Source organism: Taudactylus pleione, unplaced genomic scaffold, assembly GCF_031769625.1.
Source record: "Taudactylus pleione unplaced genomic scaffold, aTauple2 ptg000128l, whole genome shotgun sequence".
In the NCBI taxonomy this organism is placed as follows: Eukaryota; Metazoa; Chordata; class Amphibia; order Anura; family Myobatrachidae; genus Taudactylus; species Taudactylus pleione.
Window position 1 is genome coordinate 4,064,170 of NW_028284530.1, and position 20,899 is coordinate 4,085,068.

The 20,899-nt window shown below is 42.7% G+C and overlaps 1 protein-coding gene across 5 annotated transcripts in view; it reads left to right on the plus strand.

Annotated features, from left to right (window-relative positions):
* The window catches only part of PXK (PX domain containing serine/threonine kinase like), an 85,839-nt gene that overhangs the window by 29,369 nt on the left and 35,571 nt on the right, over positions 1-20,899 (plus strand). For all 5 annotated transcript variants that reach the window (XM_088472692.1, XM_088472693.1, XM_088472694.1 and 2 more), the window contains exons 2-7: positions 1,043-1,093; positions 1,886-1,933; positions 14,007-14,193; positions 19,664-19,741; positions 19,836-19,909; positions 20,353-20,427. In XM_088472692.1, coding sequence (XP_088328818.1) covers positions 1,043-1,093; positions 1,886-1,933; positions 14,007-14,193; positions 19,664-19,741; positions 19,836-19,909; positions 20,353-20,427 — 513 coding nt within the window. The remainder of the gene's footprint in view (positions 1-1,042; positions 1,094-1,885; positions 1,934-14,006; positions 14,194-19,663; positions 19,742-19,835; positions 19,910-20,352; positions 20,428-20,899) is intronic.

Sequence of the window (20,899 nt, forward strand, 5' to 3'; positions counted from 1 at the left end):
TGTCTCTCTCTGTGCAATATACTGACTTGTAGTAGCTGGTGTCTCTGTGCAGTATACTGACTTGTAGTAGCTGGTGTCTCTGTGCAGTATACTGACTTATAGTAGCTGGTGTCTCTCTCTGTGCAGTATACTGACTTGTAGTAGCTGGTGTCTCTCTCTGTGCAATATACTGGCTTGTAGTAGCTGGTGTCTCTCTCTGTGCAATATACTGGCTTGTAGTAGCTGGTGTCTCTCTCTGTGCAATATACTGGCTTGTAGTAGCTGGTGTCTCTGTGCAATATACTGACTTGTAGTAGCTGGTGTCTCTGTGCAATATACTGACTTGTAGTAGCTGGTGTCTCTGTGCAATATACTGACTTGTAGTAGCTGGTGTCTCTCTCTGTGCAATATACTGACTTGTAGTAGCTGGTGTCTCTCTCTGTGCAATATACTGACTTGTAGTAGCTGGTGTCTCTCTCTGTGCAATATACTGACTTGTAGTAGCTGGTGTCTCTCTCTGTGCAATATACTGACTTGTAGTAGCTGGTGTCTCTCTCTGTGCAATATACTGACTTGTAGTAGCTGGTGTCTCTCTCTGTGCAATATACTGACTTGTAGTAGCTGGTGTCTCTCTCTGTGCAATATACTGACTTGTAGTAGCTGGTGTCTCTCTCTGTGCAATATACTGACTTGTAGTAGCTGGTGTCTCTCTCTGTGCAATATACTGACTTGTAGTAGCTGGTGTCTCTCTCTGTGCAATATACTGACTTGTAGTAGCTGGTGTCTCTCTCTGTGCAATATACTGACTTGTAGTAGCTGGTGTCTCTCTCTGTGCAATATACTGACTTGTAGTAGCTGGTGTCTCTCTCTGTGCAATATACTGACTTGTAGTAGCTGGTGTCTCTCTCTGTGCAATATACTGACTGGAAGCAGTTGGGGTCTCTGCTTCATACTGGTGGGCAGCAGTTGGGGTCTCTGAAATATACTGGCTGGCAGTAGCTGGTATCAATTTTGATACTGCTTGATACAGTCCTTTGCTGAATACTGTGCTTCTGTTCTACAGGAATACATTATACGGATCCAGAGAGGAGTGTCAATGGATAACAGCTGGCAGGTAATTAATGTGTTCATTTATTCTTATAAACAGCAAATTCTGCATTGTCGGCCCTTTTTGCATTGTTTTAGGTTTGTTGCATCTAGAGAATACACAAGTAATATATATCCAGGAGAGGGTAAACAGCTGGGCATACACTATACACTGATCTGTCAGATATCTGTCCAATCTGGCTGGTTGTAATGAAAATCTGGTAATGTATGGGAGCCAATGACAATCGACCATTTGCTCACAAACACTGAAAAACAGACAAAAATGGTCATCCAGACAAATTGGTGAAATCAAATTAATTTAACCAATTTTGACCAATCATTTTTTACCATTTTCCAGTGTTTAAGACCATATGATCGCTTGTCATTGGCTCCCATACATTACCAGATTTTCATTCCAACCAGCCAGATTGGACAGATATCTGACAGATAACTGTAGAGTGTATGCCCAGCATTAGTCTCCTAGTTTACTTTCCTCCTTCACTTCTGTCATTGCAAGGGATTGTTCTTGCTGGTAAATACAGCACTGGCTTTTCTGTAATATAAAGGTGTGGCCTTGCATACACTGTTCAGATAAGGAAGGGTTCACCAGGGTTTTTAGTTGCAGCTTAAAAATGTTTGTTTACCTGACTTTACATGGTGAAGTCTTTGTACACATATTGCGGATATTTTCAGGGTGAAAAGGTTCTTCACAGTAGAGGCTGATAGTGTGTTGTGCTGACAGTCACTAGGTTGCATTACACATCTGAGAGGGCAATAAAGTTTATAGTTTTGACATATGATGTAATATTCTGTTTTTCAGATTGTGAGAAGATACAGCGACTTTGATTTGCTCAACAATAGCCTGCAGGTAAGATGGTACACCCTTTATTGGGAGGTTTTATGGTTTTGTTGGTGTATATTTTAGTGATGTACCAATTGCTGACACAGAGTGCAAGCTGCTCTTTTATGGGCTGAGCCAATATTCATGAGAAAACCGATTATTACATCTAGTGAGATGACTGAGGCATGAGGCACAACGTGTGCCATTTAGTTAGTGGCACGGCTGTGTTGTGCCATTCCAGAATGGCACATTGCAGCCAGCAGCATCACTAGTTTTTTCCCCAAAACCCATAGAGGTGCGTAGGAAAGTGAGCGATGTATAGCCTACCGTAATATGCGGATAAGTGCGCAGCTGAATATGGCAGCACATCGCCTCTAATTGAAACGAGCTGAACATAGCAGGCTTTTTTCTGAGTTCCATATAGTTACATCTACTTACATGGCTCTATGCATGGTCCCAAATTTTAATGGTGGTAATGGCGTATCTTTTTAATGATCTCAGTACAGTTATTCACCTGCTTATACCTCTTGAATGGTTTCTTAACGTGACATTTGAAGCTTATCAATATGACTGGGTTTTGCAGTTTCATTAACCCGTACATACAAAAAATTGAGGCATATAGTTAGTTAATGCTAATTAAGTTAATGTATATTTCCGTATAATTAGTTTGCTGGAACAACTAACGGATGGATAGTAGATGCTAGCCCGTACTTTGGGATTGGCGAGACCCAGTACTGAGGCGCAGAGTCTAACGTGTCGGCAGTATGCACCAGGGACCCCCACAAGGAGGTTTGGACTTAGTTGCGCCTGACCCTAGTACAGGTGCTGGTATACTCTGAATAGGAGCAGTGTATGGATGAAGGCGTACAAACGTAGTCGACAAGCCAGTTCAGAATCAGTCGGACTAGATGGTGCCAGGAATCAGACCATATCAGAGTCAGGAATGAAACCAAGGTCAGAACCGGAATACCAAGCGCAGTACCAGGGGTGAGACACGGCAATCCGGTCACAAGCAAGCCAAGGTCAGGAACGAGTAGCAGGAACGCTGGAGTATGGTATGGCAGCCTATACTCTGGCACGGAAGTGCCCTCAGAAACCTCCTTACATAGGAGGAGACTTTGGATTTGGTGCCATGTGACATCACCTATGGTGCGTCTGGCCCTTTAAGACTGCTGCTCCTATGGGAGCCGCGACCGCTAACCGGAAGTGAAGGACAAACTGCTGGGGAAGCACCGCAGTGTGCTCCCAGCGGCTGCAAAGGCAGAGAGCCGGCCAGACTTCGTAGCAGCGGGCGTTGGGAACCTCCTGCCAGCTGCCCCGTAGAACACCAGCGCTGCCTGACTCGATAAGTAGATGCCAGGATCTGGCGCGTGACATTTGCATTTACAAGCTAGCTATAAAATGATGACAGAGTGAAGTATTTTTTCAAATAAAAGTGACAAGTAAATTTAAGGGTGATGTAACAGCTCTTGGCGCCTTTATCAAATGGTTGTAGGGGCTTCATGGCTTCCTCTGTAGCTAGCAATTAAATTACTTTTGTTTAAAAAACCACCCCAAAAACTAGTATACTGGCCTCTGTTTCCATTTGGCAAAAATATAATTTTGTATTATATTGGGGGGAATTTAATTACACTTTATTTTTGCTCATCCTCTCCTGAGGCATCAAGCAGAAACATGCGAGCAGCCCGGCTTTTTGCACGTTTTCCTTGTCGAGCCCAATAATTTAGTGTAATGCAGCTAAACCCAGTTTAAAGGGCACCCGGCACCGGAACAACAATTGAATATCGCCCCATGTAAAGTGACGGGCGATATGGCAAGTTAAAACAATAGCATCACCCCCAGGCTTATGCAAGTTTTATTCCATATGAAGAACATTCAATTTGTAAGTGCGGCATAATTGCCCAAAGATTGCCATCAGTGCAGCCAGACATATATACACTATGTATTCTACAGTCAGGGTGCCAGCGCTCAGAATGGTGTCGCCGGAATCTCGACACCTGTCAGAATCTTGGCGCTGGCATACCCAAAGGTAAGTAGTGGGGTTAGGGGGAGGGTTAGGGTTAGGCATTAAGCGGGGAAGGTTAAGCGCTAAGGGGGGAGGGTTAGGGTTAGGCACTAGGGTTAGGCGCTAAGGGGGCAGGGTTAGGGTTAGGCGCTAAGGGGGGAGGGTTAGAGTTAGGCACTAGGGTTAGGCGCTAAGGGGGCAGGGTTAGGGTTAGGCGCTAAGGTGGGAGGGTTAGAGTTAGGCACTAGGGTTAGGCGCTAAGGGGGAGGGTTAGGGTTAGGCGCTAAGGTGGGAGGGTTAGGCTTAGGCGCTAAGGGGGGAGGGTTAGGTGCTAAGGGGGATGGTTAGGCGCTAAGGGGGGAGAGTTAGGGTTAGGCACTAGGGTTAGGCACTAAGGGGGCAGGGTTAGGGTTAGGCGCTAAGGGGGGAGGGTTAGAGTTAGGCACTAGGGTTAGGCGCTAAGGGGGAGGGTTAGGGTTAGGCGCTAAGGTGGGAGGGTTAGGTGCTAAGGTGGGAGGGTTAGGCTTAGGCGCTAAGGGGGGAGGGTTAGGGCGAGGGTTAGGTTACTGACCGAGAGTTGTTAGTTTCCTAACCCTGTCAAGATGCCAGCGTCAGGATTCTGACCACCGGGATCCCGAGCACTGGCATCCCGTACCCAACCTTGGTAAGTAATAGGTGTGTTCTTTTAATTAAATGTGCTTGGGCAGTTACGTGGCATCAACTTTACCGAATATGAGCATGCATGTGTACATAAAGACAGGCAAAACCACGTGTTGGATGCATGTACTATGCTTAATAGAAGGGTACTTTTGAAATTACTGTCTTCATCTTTGACTTGATAGGAGCTTTGCATGACTACTAAGCTTTTGGAAGACCTTCCTCCTTCCATTATCCCGACAGTCTCTCCTCATGTCACCTACAGTCCTTCGCTAATATGATTGCACAAGAGCACAGGTCATTGCCGTCCACGAAATCAGCACTCCCAGCTACTATTAACATTTTTATGATCTGATTGGTGCCAGTTGTTCTATTGCACCCCCCTTTAATACTGAACATAAATGGAGAAGTAGGAGATGAGGATTTTCAAAAAAGATGCTCTGACCCCATTAAATGCCTTTTCCAAAAAGTAATTGAATGCCTTACTTTCATGGCATGTATTCAGTATAAGACTCTGAAATAAGTAATGTGCTTTGGATGCACTTACTCTCTTTTCTACCCCTGTTCCATCCCCCTTAGCACAAGGTTCCTTCACAAAATGCGTCTAATGGCCCCCATACACCAGTGACGGATTGCTGCGTTCCTGCGGTGCCGTGTTGGAGGATCGGTGAAATCCAACATGTTCAGTTTCACTGATTTGCCGATCACGATCAAAATATGATCATGATTTGCAAATCTCTGAAATTTAACATGTATAATTTCACCGATCCTCCGATGGATCGTGGAACATCGATGGCCACCGGTCTGCATTTCCGATCCCTTCGCAGGTTCGGCAATCTGTCACCTAGTGTATGGGGGGGGCTTTAAGTTGGCATGGGGATGGATGAGAAAGCTGATTTTGTTCTCATGCATTGCAAACTGCAGAAAAAAGTGCACAAATTGTGTTTCTTTCAACCCTGCATAAGCCCCATAGACACACTGTTCTGCTTTATAGTTGATAACTTGCCCTGATGTTGTATTCTGTTCCTTTAAGAATGCGTTTTCTATCCAGCAAGCTGCAGAAGTAGCTAGATTTGTATAGTGCCTTCATAGTGTCGGAGATATTGCTGTGCCGTATGGAGGTGGAACAGCTGCTCGACCCCCGTATTCTGCTCTTTCATTTGGCTTTTTCATTTATCAGTGTTTTTCGCTCTCTAATGTGCATTGTTTCAGGTGTAATTGGATTTTCAGTCACTTGTCAGAACTGATCATCTCCCATCGCTCACATCTAGCACATAAACTGGCAGTAATTCTACTTTTCACACTGCCCATGCTTCATATCTTCTAAAGCGTCCCTGCACCTCTCTGCCACCTGGCTTTCTCCTGGGCTTATAGTGCACAAATTGGATTTAAGGACAGATGGTTAGCAAGAAGCGCACAAATGCTTACATACAGCACATTTTATAATGCCACCAGTTCAGGTTACATAATGAAGCCTGCAAAGTGCGTGATGATTTTTATGTCAGATGGGACCATTTATTTTAGGGTGTATATTCCTACAATATTATCTTTCAGCTAGCAGGCACGAGATTGTCTTAAGTTGCTTTGGAAGCTGTTTCGGTCTCCGCTTATCATATAAGTAGAAGAGTGCTTTTATATAAAGAGTCCAGGGCTTCTAAATAATAACTTTATTGTGATACTTTGATCAGGAGATTGCCTCTAGGCATCATTCATAGATTTAAGGCCTCTGCTGTTTTCATAATGAAATCGGTCATAGTTTGTGTGTATCAAGTAATTTTGCAATCCACACTTTATTATCAAAAGACTTTCTTATTGCTATTTTAGTGTATATGATTGAATTTTGTGTATTAAATCAGTTAGGGTCTGCTCACGCTTATGTGCCCGGGAAACCAGTGTGGAGTTGACATATTTTACGGGTTCGGTATGTTTTACCGCCGGCCGACAGCAGCTGCCCGGCAGGGGTGAAAATCCTGATCGTCCAAGGTAAGTATTTCCTAATCCTATTCTACCCCCTAACCCTCCCTTAGGGGTGCCTAACCCTAACCTCCCCTTCCACGCCGCCCAGACCTAAGTCCCCCGGGGGGGTGCCTAACCCTAACCTCCCCCCTGGGGTGCCTAACCCTCCCTTCCCCTAGCCTAACCTCCCGGGGGGGTGCCTAACCCCAAATCCCCCCCGGGAGCCCTAAACCTATCCCAACCCAAAAGCTCCCCCCCCCGCGCGACTGTCCGCGCCCGGCTTACCTTCGATCGGTACGCCGGGTGTTGGGCTCCCGGCGTAGGTAAAATGACAGGCATCGGGATTTCGACGCCTGTCATTTAACCCCTGCTGGGATTAGACAGTCGGGAAGCCGGCGGTCGGGATTCCGTTCGTTGGCTTCCCAACTGCTTCCCTACTTTACATGCGCTTTTTAAGCGTTGTGCTATATTACCATTGCAGACTATTGCACTAGGAGTGTGTTAATGTGACAAGGAGGGTTCAAAAATGTTAATTGCACTATTAATATTGGTGGGAAAATCATAACCTACTTACATTCTATTTTGATTGTGTTATTCATGTGTTTTATTACCTTGTGGAAAACACAATATAATGTCATAGGTGTGAAGGAGCCCATAAGGTAAATGTATTAAGGAAATAACATTTCTCTTGAAAGATACTTTAATGAAACCTTCAGAGAACGTATGTTAGATAAGTGATCGGTTACCTGGAACCCTTGATCGTCCTTCAGAAGCCCTGAGCCGGCTTACCCCCAGCACAGATGACGGCATCAACTCTGCACAAGCTGGACACTGGGGGGCACCTGCACACAGGCGGACCCCAGTGTTATGCAACTAGAGATTGAGCTTAGTCCAGAGCGCCTGACATACTCACGCTGATAGCCCGCAGCCTAAGTGTAAAATCTGATCCCTTGCACCGCGGCAAGTGCACCAACGACATCCCCTCATAACCTACTGTACTATCCATAAGCGGGACGCTGCTTTTAGACTGTACTATATTCTTATTTTCATTCATCTAATCAAAAAATGACTTCCATTTATACAGTGGCACGCTAGTCACTCATACAGATAAATTGCCACTTGCCAAAAAATATGCATGCACAAACCATCTGTCTATCATAAATAGGCTGCAGATCTGCATTGTCCACACTGATGGGATAAGAACAATTACCACGACAAGTTGATATCGAAATCCCTCAGTGTAATATTTTTATTAATATCTTTTTATTGTATTATATGTTAATGTTTATTTCATTTGTGTATCTGCAATCACATGTTGAACCAATTAGTAAACTATTTTACCTTTCTTGACTCAGAAGTAATTATCCATTGAGGGTGATAACAAACGATCTGGCTTTGTTTATTTCACAATATATCAAAACACCATAAAAGATAAGCGCAGCACTTTTTTCTGGACTCTTTTCTGAGAGATTTATCAAATCTTGGAGAGCGGTAAAGTGGAGAAGTTGCTCATAGCAACCAATCCGCTTCTAGCTGTCATTTATCTAGCGCTGCCTGTAAAATGTCAGTTAGGGGCTGATCGGTTGGTGCTTTGGGGTCTATTTAATAAAGAGAAAAGCAGAACAAAAAATCACAGCTTTTTGCTTTGTTTTTATCTCCATATCTAAAGGGGGGCATCCACTACACAATTTTATCAGGCGATTGAACGATAACGACGTCGTTATCTTTCAATCGTTTAAAAATCGTTTATAAATCGTGCAGTGTTTGGTCGTTAACGGTCAACGATGCGCGCTCCCACTGGTCGTTTGAGCGTCTTGTCAGTCGACTGAACATGCAGGTCAGTTTCACTTGATTTATTAAAGATCGTTTGCAAATTGTTCAGACTGAAAGCTTAAAATTTCAAGGGAAAAAATCAAGGGAAAATAGTTTAGAGATTGGACAGGGAGTAGATCGTCTAGTGGATGTGCCCCTTAAGTGGCAGGACAGTCCTTGTGGTAAAGGGCTCTCCGGGCTAGGAGCTTTCAAACCTCTTTCGCATTGTCCGCGCATGTGTCTATCAGCGTTGGTGACGTCTCCTCTCATCTGTATAAATACCAATCCTGCACAGCCCTCATAATATCCAATGGGAGCTGCAGGAATGTGTAAGGAGAAATGAAAAGCCAGAGAAATTTGTGATTAATCTGCATTTTTCATTTGAACTAAATACAGAGAAATCAAAAGTATGGCTAAAAATGCTGGATTAAAGCCATATTTTTGTTTATTAAATAGATTTCTTTATATCTCCCTATTTTTCTCTCTCCAAGGGTCCGTTTCAATTCAGTGCCCTAATGATAGTACCGAGAGGGAGCTCCCGGAGTTATTCAATTCAGCACGCTGTTAGGGAAGATTGGAGGAATGACGCCATGCTTCTGGATGAGGTGGGGGAACGACCTATCAGGCTGTCGTACACCAGATTGTACAGTGTGTACGGACCGCCCGATATATCATCCAATGGATTCTGCCGTCACTGGGTACACACATTGTCTAGTGCCGAGGTTCCCAAACGCGGTCCTCAAGGCTCCCCAAAAGTTCGGGTTTTAGAGATATCCATGGTTGAGCACAGGTGACTTAATTAGTATCTCAGTCAATTTGATTTAACCACCTGTGCTCAACCGTGGATATCTCTAAAACCTGCACTGTTGGGGAGCCTTGCGGACCGCGTTTGGGAACCTCTGGTCTAGTGTGTACCCAGCTTTAGAGAAGCTTTGTTTAAAGCTATATGCAAAGCGAGTAAAGTCACAATTTATAATAAAACAATAGCCTTCATAAGAGATACAGCGATCCCATGAACCTGCAGTGAATTGTCTTGCCTCAGACAGGGCCGGATTAAGGGGGGGGTGTGACAGGGACGGTCGTCCCTGGGCCCCCACACACAGAGGGGCCCTCACTAGCAGCGGTGCGCTGTCTGCACCCGCCGCTTAGTGTAGTGTAGACCGCGCAGTGAGTGCGGCCACACTACACAGTTACAAATACACAGCCGCTTTCGGCAGCTGTGTGTTTGTTACAGCAGCCGATGAGAGTCACACAGACTATCATTGGCTGCTGCGTCAACGGAGGGAGCCGGCTGGAGCTCACTCATGAGCTCCGCCTTCTGGCTCCCCCCGCAGCGTTTGATGATGGGAGAGACGTCATGACGCTGACGTCTCTCCCATAGTTCAGGAGAAGAGCCGACGGTCGCATCAGGAGCGGGGATTCAGGTAAGTTGTATCTTTTTTTTTTGTGTGTGTGTGTAAGGGGCACTGCATTGGCGGGTGGCCGCTTCATTGGGGCACTGGGTGGTGCTACTAGGGTTAATGCATAGGGGGGGACTATTACTGGGGGCACTGCATAGGAGGGGACTATTACATTGGTCACTGTATAAGGGGGCCGCTTCATGGGGGGCACTGGGGGGGTGCTGCTAGGGTCAATGCATAAGGGGGGACTATTACTAGGGCACTGCATGGAGGGGGACTTCTACTTGGGGGAACTGTATAGGGGGGGGACTACTACTGGGGGCACTGTATAGGGGGGTCTACTACTGGGGGCACTGTATAGGGGGGGTCTACTACTGGGGGCACTGTATAGGGGGGGTCTAATACTGGGGGCAATGCATAGGGGGGATTGCTACTGGGGGCACTATAGGAGGGGACTACTACTGGGTGCACTTTATATGAGGGGACTACTACTGGGGTCAATGCATAGGGGGGACTGCTACTGGGGGCACTGCATAGGAGGGACTACTACTGGGGGCACTGTAGGGGGGGACTACTACTGGGGGCACTATATAAGGGATACTGCATAGGGGGGGACTATGAGTGGTTCTGTGGGCAAAATAGAAGGGGCAGTACTCGGGGCACTGTATAGGAGGACCACTACTGGGGGCATTGTATAGGATGACCACTGCATAAGGGGCATTACTACAGGGGGCACTGCATAGGGTGGCATACTACAGTGGGCACTGCATAGGGGGGACCATTACTGGGGGCACTTCTACTGGGGACATTGCATAAGGGGCACTACTACAGTGGGCATTGCAAGAGGGGCCTTACTACTGGGGACATTAAGGTGAATAAAAAGGAAAAATAACTGTTCCTAGGGTGACAAGAAACGGTGGTATATAGAGGCCCCCACAAGTTTGTTGCCCAGGAGCCCCCACAGACCTTAATCTGGCCCTGGCCTCAGACAATCTATAAATTAACAATTTAGGAAGATTAATATCACTGTCATGGCTAACTCTACATCCTGAAGTAAAGCTTGCATATTTGGACATCTTCCATACGGATGTTTCAATATTATTAAAGTAGAATTATATTGACCCTCTACAAAGGAAACTTTAATATTAGGGTCAAAAGTCCGATTTTACTATTAACATTTATTTTAGCATTTGTAAAACAGTATACACATGCCCCTTCTATACAAATGCATCGCCACTAACCTATCGAGCCGAGGCATGGACTCGGTAGATGTCCTGTGGTATCTGACACCTAGACATTAGCAGCAGATCCTTTAAGTTCTTTAAGTTGTGAGATATGGGGCCTCCATGTCTTGGACTTGATTATTTAGCACATGCCACAGATGCTCGATCGGATTGAGATCTGGGGAATTTGGAGGACAAGTCAACATCTTGAACTCTGTAATGTTCCTCAAACCATTCCTGAACAATTCTTGCAGTGTAACGGCGCATTATCCTGCTTGTAGAGGCCACTGCCATCAGGGAATACCGTTGCCATGAAGGAGTGTTCTTGGTCTCCAACAATATTTAGGTAGATGGTACGTGTCAAAGTAACATCCACATGAATGCCAGGACCCAAGGTTTCGCAGGAGAACATTACCCAGACCATCACACCTTCTCCGCCAGCTAACCTACTTCCCATAGTGCATTCTGGTGCCATCTCTTCCCCAGGTAAACTACACACACGCACAAGACCGTCCACATGATGTAAAAGGAACCGTGATTAATCAGGCTAGGTCACCTTCCATTGTTCCATGGTGCAGTTCTGATTCCCACGTGCCCATTGTAGCTGCTTTCGGCAGTGGACAGGAGGGAATTCTGACTGGTCTGCAGCTATGCAGCCCCATACACAGCAAGCTGGGATGCACTGTGTACTCTGACGCCTTTCAATCATGGCCAGTTTCTCATATATACTTTAAGTACATTATATTGTGGTTCCTTACAACATACACTGTATTGTGAGATATAATCAGTGAATTGTGAAACATATACATACTAGCGTAAATATTGACTACAATAATAGTCAAAGTTGTGATTCCCGTAAACTAGAACCCTGACACGGAGACCCAGGTGGGAGACCTACCAGTACCCCAATAATGAATCCAGCTAAATCGGTTGGTCCTGCACTGCTAATCTGGTTAAATACCATGTTGAATTTTTAAGACTCTGGTGGATTTGTAATCTTACTGTTAGTGGAAGGGTGTTTTACATCAGACTCCCAGGTGGTAAATCTTTCCGCTCTCATATCTTTATATAGAATCATTTCTATCCAGTCCATTCTAAATATAAAATTAAGTTTATTTAGAAATAAAGGAGGGGGGGGGGGAGTTTGCATCAATCCATCCTTGCAAGACAGTCTTCCTTCCTGTGGCACTAAGCACTAGCAAAAGTCTCTTCCCTGCTTTCGAAATTCATATATCTGGATCAAAAATTCCTAATATTGCCCATTCTGGAGTGAAAGTTACATCATTTATAAATTTCGCCTCAGCATATCTTCGGATTAAATGCCAAAAATATTGAGCTATTGGGCCCGCCCATAAACAGTGATAAGTGTCAGCTTCTTCTTGATGACATTTTGGGCAAGCAGTAGAAGCCGATGTCCCTATACGGAAACGTCGGATCGGAGATAAGTATTGTGGTAAATGTTAAGGAAAAGCTCTGTGTACATGCTTACTGTCAAGGTAGTCCTAGAAATCTAAAGAGCCTTATCGAGTTGTGCCATATTCAAGGTAGGGAATTGTACCAGCCTTCCAGCCATACCCCCTGTAATCTTAGTGTCATCTATTATATTCCTTAAAAAGGTATAGTGGATCGATATAGCTTTATGAGTAGGTCCTGTTGGCTCAGAAACCTGTCCAGCGTTCACTCGCTGTTTAATATATCCCACTCCTTAACAGGTGCCATTGTAACGAGATAATCAATGTTGTTCACTTAACCTGTCAGTGGTTTTAATGCTATGGCTGTTCGGTGCATATATATATAAATTTATATCGGGGGTACTGTTTAATGTACTGGAATGTTAGGTTGCACATATCTCAGTAGATTAATGTATCCCAACATCATCCTAAATCCAAAGGTGAAGACAAAGCTTAATAGGTCTTCATGCCAGTTAAGGTGAGAAGCTACAATCCTTTTTTCGCTGACCTATTGTGAGTTTAAACATTTGCCTAATGACTTAAGTACAGAACACCCCTACAATACTATGAATAATATATTTAAAATTTACTTTTCTTTTAAAGCTATTAAAACAGCTGGGTGACAAAGTTGATCTTATATCTACTCTCTTTTTGCTCTAATGCCAGGTACCCGCTGGTGTTGCACTAGCACGTGGCATGCATTTTTTGCTACATTGACTATCCCTTGGCGCTGGCTTGGTGCTCTATCTAAAGTTGTGACCATGGTAAATGCATGTGTTTAGAACACCACTATGTGCTATCACTTTAACTCAGCGCGTTTCCTCTATGAGGGATGTCTTCAGGGAGAATGAGACAAAACACTTTAAGTCTGGTTGGACATTATTTTATAGTTTGGTCCACAATACAGGAGAATGGAGTAATGAAGTTCAAAGGATTTCCAAATCCTGGACGGAAACACTTAACAGCGTTTTAAATCTGTTTATGTATATATAGTTTTACCTGGTCTGTGAATTGGTTCTTTTATATTTGTTTTACATTATTGTTTGTTTGGTACTAAGTTCTGCAGTGCGTACAAAAAACATAGGGGGCCAAATATAAAGGAAGCAAATGTAAAATACAGGACATTCAGAATAGTAACTTCAAGAGCAATACAAAATTAGGCATAATGCACATAAACCATTATAGAAAAGGCATACACAAAATACACCTCCTACAAAACAGGGAAGAGGGATTATACTAGGATGTACAGGTAGATTAGGTGGGAGCAGGCAGCTGAAGAGAGGGCCCTACTTCTGGAAGGTTGCAATCTAATGGGATTGTCAGATCTAAAATATAAACTAAACTAGTATTATTTCTAAAAGGCTGAATCTTTGCTCAGAAATTCATTGTATTTGTCCATTTCAAATAGACTGAATGTGTTAATCGCTGTACCCGGTTAGGCAAACCACACTGTTTGTGGATCAACAAAACATTGCGTCACGATTTGGAACAAGCCAGCCATGCAATTTTTCCATGTTTGTTTTTGTATTTTAGGATTGTGATTCATAAGTTATACCAACAATGTTTTACTTACTCTGAATTTTCCTGTCTTCCTAGATTTCAGGTCTAAGTCTTCCTCTGCCTCCCAAGAAACTAATAGGGAACATGGATCGTGAATTTATTGCAGAAAGACAGAAAGGGCTACAGAACTATCTAAACGTCATCACCTCTAATCATATCCTTAGCAATCATGAAACGGTGAAAAAATTCCTAGACCCAAACAGCTATTCTGCAAATTACACTGGTATGTGATTAATCGGGCATGGGTTACTTATATACCAAATAGAGCTTATTGCATAACATTATAATGTTCATATATTAACACTGCAGAATATTTGTACATTCATATTGATGCCGCTTCCCATAGCAGCTCAATGATCTATATTTCTCACCTGTCTGTATATACCTGATAATGAAGCCCTGCCCACGTGGGCAGCAGAAGCATGGAATCGTACCATCCAGTACTCTGAACAGTTATCACACAATATTATTGTGACCGAATGACCTCACTTCTCTACCCAATCACTGATTAGGCTTGATCCCCACTGAGTTTAGCGGGAATCAGGGATTCCCGCTTACTGTTAGTAACCGCCTGTTACTGACCCGGCCACTCCGCAGTGGGCGTGTAACGATGCTGCCACCACCAAACTTCTACCATCAGTGTTTGCATCCGCTTACGTACACCCAGGCTCCTACAATCGGCACCTGGAACTGCTTCTATGTCAACGAGCTGTGGCCTCACCTCCTGATTGGTGTCGGCTGATTCCTCTGATCCCTCAGAAAGGACCAAGCTCTGCTTTATACACTAATGCATTGCAGATCAGCTGCAGTGCTTTAAAGCTATATATATATATATATATATATATATATATATATATATATATATATATATATATATATGCATACATACATACATATTACAGATACAGGAATGAGCGGCACTCTGCAGGTTGGTAATTAGAAGCAGTAAAAGTCCTTTATTCCAACGACACGTTTCGGGGTTAATCCCCCGTCTTCAGGGACAAGAAATACAAACATGGCACAAAGAGACTGCATATATATATATATATATATATATATATATATATATATATATATATATATACATATATATATATATATATATACATACATACACACACATCATAATTCACATGACCATAAAACCTAATCATTGTACTCACCTGGGTAACGCCACCATATTGCATCTACCCTGGAGTGACGGGCATGTCTATATATATATATATATATATATATATATATATATATATATATTTATTTATTATACACACACACATTATGGTATAGAGAAAATTCTGAGCGCTATGTGTAATAATTAAATTAGTGGCACCTGTGGAAAAAAATAATTTTGGTTACTATACATATGTTTATATTTCCTTTTCGAGACTTTTGTGAGGTGAGTTAAGGTATAAAGTCACTATTGCCGCAATGTTGTTAGCCCTAACTGTCCCTACCTTGTCACTCCGGTGGGCGCTTCTTGTTGTACAGGTCCGGCCTAAAATGGTAGCTGGTGGGCTAGAGCCTGGCCTTGTCTTTTGCTCCACGTGGGCCGCTGGGTGATGACGTCAGCAGATAGCAGAAGGCAATGTGAGCGGCCTTGCAGCCAGGATGTTCGGATGCTGGAAGCAAATCGCCTTGTGCCCAGGCACTATGTCAAGAATGGCATTTGATCCATTGGGAGTTGTTTAAATACCTAAAAAGTTTATTTAATTTTGATTAAAAACCAGAAGTTGTCACCGGAAGTGGATAAAAAAAGAGCGGTATCCATGTGGTGTTCTCCATGTTGTAGGAGTATAGTAATTTATTAATAAATGAGTTAAAAAGGTGCCACATGAAATATTCAACGTGTTATAAAATATGTTTGGTTTATAAGTGTACAATGAAGATTATATTAATCTATAAACATATATGTATATTAACCAAAAGTATGTTTTCCACAGGTGCCACTAATTTAATTATTACACACAGCGCTCATAATTTTCTCTATAGCTATTACTTAATAATTGAGCTGCTTGTTTCTCAACACAAACATAGCGCGGTGATGCATAACACTTTCTATATATTTTAATACAGTTTATTATAAAGCATGTGCAGTGTTTGTGCTTTTAAACTGTGTACGCGCTGGAGATTTAATTTTTCAGTGCTGGTGATACTGGGTCCTGGCTCTCCCTGTCCCCCAACATGCAGCCACACTCTACCCATACTTCCCCGGTGCAGCGTAGCGCACCGGGGGTTAAACTCCCCATTGCCGTGGTCGCAGGAGAGGGTCCGGGCTGCTGCATATAAAACATTAAAAGCACACTTATTAATACTCGGCACCTATTAGTGTGCCTTGAGGTCCAAGGTTGGGAAACACTGCTAACAATCCAGGTTTTAAGGATATCCGTGCTTGAGCACAGATAGTTAAATCAAAATTAGATCAGTACTAATTAAGACACCTGTGCTCAAGTATGGTTATCCTTAAAACCTGGACTGTTAGTGTGCCTTGAGGACCTTGGTTGGGAACCCCTGGTTTTATAGTAATCCTATTCCTACAGTGCATATGTAGAGGTTCCACTGACTGAAGGGCACAGTACAAATCAGAATATTTTATGCTTTTGGTGGGGTTCCTGGTGTCTTTCGGAAGGTTTGCATATAGGAAGTCTGTTATGCATATTAGAAATTCTTCCTCCACAATGAAAGCCCTTAAACTTTTACATATCAATTAAAATGTTCTGCAACCTTGTAATAATAATTGTGTCTTGTGTTGGTGAACACCTGAGTTTCAGCTGCTACATGTAAGGGACGTCTGCTCCGTCACTTACTGCATAGTGCCTTGGGAATGATAGAGGGACAGTAACTGCTGCTGCAGCTGCCTCTGATCTGCAAACAATCCCTGCCGGCAGCTGCAATAGCTTGTTTACATTACAGACATTAATCTCTCATTAGCCAGACTATACTGCCAGAGCCAGCTTAACACCCAATGGGCCCTAGACATGGTGTAAGTCTCCCCAACCTCCTTAGATACGCTTTTTCCATGACTCAATCTTTCCACCATCTATTTACCTTTGTTGATATTGTATTTCTATTACAATGCTGTGGCTTGCCCTCTCCCATTGCCGCTACTTTGATTGTCAGCAATTACCAGTCACGGCACAGACCACTTTGGGGCATGTGCACCACATCTCTGTTTGAAGTGTTGCTAGAGTCACCAATCGCTGAAGTGCAGTTAGTTGCATCGGCTGCCCATGCCCACTATTGCTGAAGGACAGCTGGTGGTGCACCAGTGTCTGAAAGCAAAACGCATAATCAAAAATGGAAAGCTTTAAAAAAAATTTTGTTAAAAATAGTTTAGTGAAGTGATAACCAATAAAGAAACTGGTTACTGTACTCTGGGTTCCTTAGTCCCCACTAGGCCTTCGGTGAGAGCCTAGTAGATGATCTGCCTCTGGTTTGCATGTAATTTAGCGATGTTGAAGACACAACAGAAAGGGAAGGTAACATGAGGACGCTCATTTAAAGGCTAGTTAATTTTTGTGTGGAACTTGATCCAAAAAGATTACTTACCAGGGGTTGCAGTCTGGTCTACATGTGATCCAGCGGGTTCCATTTTGGAAGGGCTGAGTTAGGAATATTGCACTAAAATTCTGCATTTTTTTTTTTTAAGTTCACAGGTGGACGCAATTCTGATGTTTGCGCAATTGGCCGATGTTTTTTGTACTGCGCATGTATCTGAGTTGCACTGGGCCTGTGGTGCTACGATTTACAGATGATGGCTGTAATGAGAATTTGGACGCAGAGTAATTGGCAGTGTGCGTTTATGGGAGGTAATGGGGGGGTGGCTAGCCAAGCACGTGTGTTGCGACCATTTTGTGTGTGTGTCACAGCTTAGTTCCGCCGGACAGTGTGAGCATCATAGGGTTGCTACGAAGCTCACTGGTGCGACCGATGGCGTGTCTTTGCACACAAGTGGCAGATTAGAGTTGCAGCCGGTGGGCGTCTGCGGCATTAGCATAAATTCTCAGTACCGCTTTGTATAAAGATGCAGCCGCGATGGGTTTAACGTTCACCTGTGAATCAGGCCCATAGTCACGATGAAGAAATTCAAATCTGGGTTCACCTAAAACGATGTGTATCCAGCACAATCTCGTGATCGACAGGACCTGGCGGGGGTGCATACAGACTTGCCGATGCTGGGAGCGATGGCGAGTTAGTAGCGGGTGCCATGCTGCACTCGGCAGCATGGCATCACTAGTGCCATCCTCTGATCTTTCTGCAAAAAGATCTGTACAAAAGATCTGAGGATGCGTCAGACGACCCGTGGGAGCGCTCATCGGCATCGTGCGTACACACTGGACGATATGAACGATTTGGCGTTCCGAGGCGTTGGAATCTGTCAAAATCGTTCAAGATATCGTCTAGTGTGTACCCAGCTTTAGTGGGAGAGATTGTGTGACCAGTGACTGACGTTACAGATCATACCGCTTCTGTAGTATTTAGGAAGGCTCAGCACCCTTAGCAGCTTACTTTATGCAGAGGTATAATAGTGCAATGGTAGACCTGCAATTTGTGGGAGAGCAACAAAGCATAAACCGTATATACACTGTTCTGTTGTAGTGTAGGAAGACCTGTACTAACTTGGAGCATTCTGGTGTGACGCCCAGGAGCTATTAGTTAGGGATGGAGCTCATTGGTATTTTAGTTGGCAGAAACGCATGATGCCCTTTACAGGTGCACACTCTGCAAAAGTTATGGTGGGCAAGTTTCTCATTTGCGGTGGTTCCAGAAATGCTTTTAAAACTGTACTTCTGAAGGGTACACTTGCGTTATCACCCCTTTTTAGCTTTAAACTGCATTTTTTTTTTAATACACATATATATATATATATGTGTGTGTGTGTGTGTGTGTGTGTGTGTGTGTGTGTATATATATATATATATATATATGTGTATATATAATGTGTGTGTGTATATATATAATTATATATATGTATATATAATGTGTGTGTGTATATATATATATATATATATATGTGTATATATAATGTGTGTATATGTATGTATATATATATATATATATATATATATATATATATATATATATATATATATATATATATATATATATATATAAAATGTGTATATATATATATATATATTAAATGTGTGTGTGTGTGTGTATATATGTGTGTGTGTATATATATATATATATATATATATATATGTGTGTTTTTAGTTTCATTCTTCAGCTAACTCAATGATTGATTCAAAAAAGATGGATTTGTTTGCAAGACTGTAGTGCTTGTCCTTATAATTGGATTATTACGTTTATGTAAAATGAAAATTTCTGTAGTGGTTTTAATCTGGTTAACTCTAAATCAAATCCGTAATCTTCCTAACACTCTCACATATGCTGTCTTCCTTTTTTTTTATTAGCGTTAAGTGATAGAATTTGATGTAATGGGAATCTCTACCCAGTAATATGGGTTGGGTACGGAATACCGGTGCTCAGCACCCTAACCCTTCCCCAAATCCCAATACTTACCGTCGGGATACTGGCGCGGGGATTCTGACTGATGTCGGGATTCCGGCGCCGGTATCCCAACTGCCGGTATCTCAGCTGTATCTCCAATAATATATATAAATATTTTAATGGGGAGTGCTTTGCTTAATCATGTGATGACGCTGATACACCCCTCTTCTATACACCTGCAGAAATTGCCTTACAACAAGTGTCCATGTTCTTCCGATCAGAGCCTAAATTTGAGGTTGTTGAACCCCTGAAAGATATAGGTGAGGTATTTTGGTTTTATGAACAGTAACGTATTCCTGGTGCCTGGAAGTACCTGTGTTTGTAAATCTCATATTGTCTTTCTTTTTTCCCTAGGTTGGAGATTGCGGAAAATATATTTTCTAATGAAGTGTAAAAATCAACCAAAAGAGCATCTGGTTTTAAGCTGGGTAATTAGATTATTCATATAGCTAATTTCATGTGATCTCTTTGACCATTTACTATATATACTATGGCTGGTAGTGATATTCATGTGCTTTAGGAATGCCAGTCATAAGGCTATATTCTCTATTGTGCGGATGAGAGGGGGTGCCATTTATTCTACGCACACGAACCTTCATTCATCTGTAAGAAGATGCCACAATATACTGGATTAATGTGCGTTATACTGTAGATTGTATGGTCTTGAATATTTAAGTAACTATCAACATTTGGTATTTAAACTAGTGCCAGTCGCAGTCACGTGTGTTACATATTAAAAAGTAAAAGGCGTTCTGTTAATTGTTGCAGCCCATTGTTTGTTTATTTTCCAGTGCCCCTTTTTGGTGTCATGCTACTGTCTGTTATCCTTTATGAATATTATTGATAAATGTATTTCATTCTGAATTTTAAGGCTGATTTAGGTCCTGATAAGTACTTACAAGATAAAGATTTTCAGAGCGCGATCAAACTCCTGCAGTCGTGGTCTGTAAGTATAGATTGATTCCTAATTCTACTACCGCTCCCATGATCCTCCATGTTTAATTGAACTGATGTAAAAACAAGTTAGTTATCTTACCCCCAGTAAGGGATGGTGTAATGTCAACATACCCTATTTGCTTAGATTGTAAATCCAATGACTACTTTTGATGGTATGCAGACCATGCACCTGTATGACTTGTGTACAGTGAAAAAACATGTAATGACTTACAAACCATTTAGTAGTTTAGTGCATGATTTTGTCTGTTTATACCCTTCTGACAGTAGGATTATTTTGTTTTACTGTCCGTGAGTCATAAACCATATGTTGTAGCAATCCAAAATGGGTCGATAATATCTAAGGTGGGTTGCCACAATTCTGCTTAATGTAAATTATCTTCTACACAAGTGTTTAACAAGTTGTATTCTGGTTATTAATACATATGTTTTTTTTCATGCAGGGTAAATACTGGCTGCTTCTG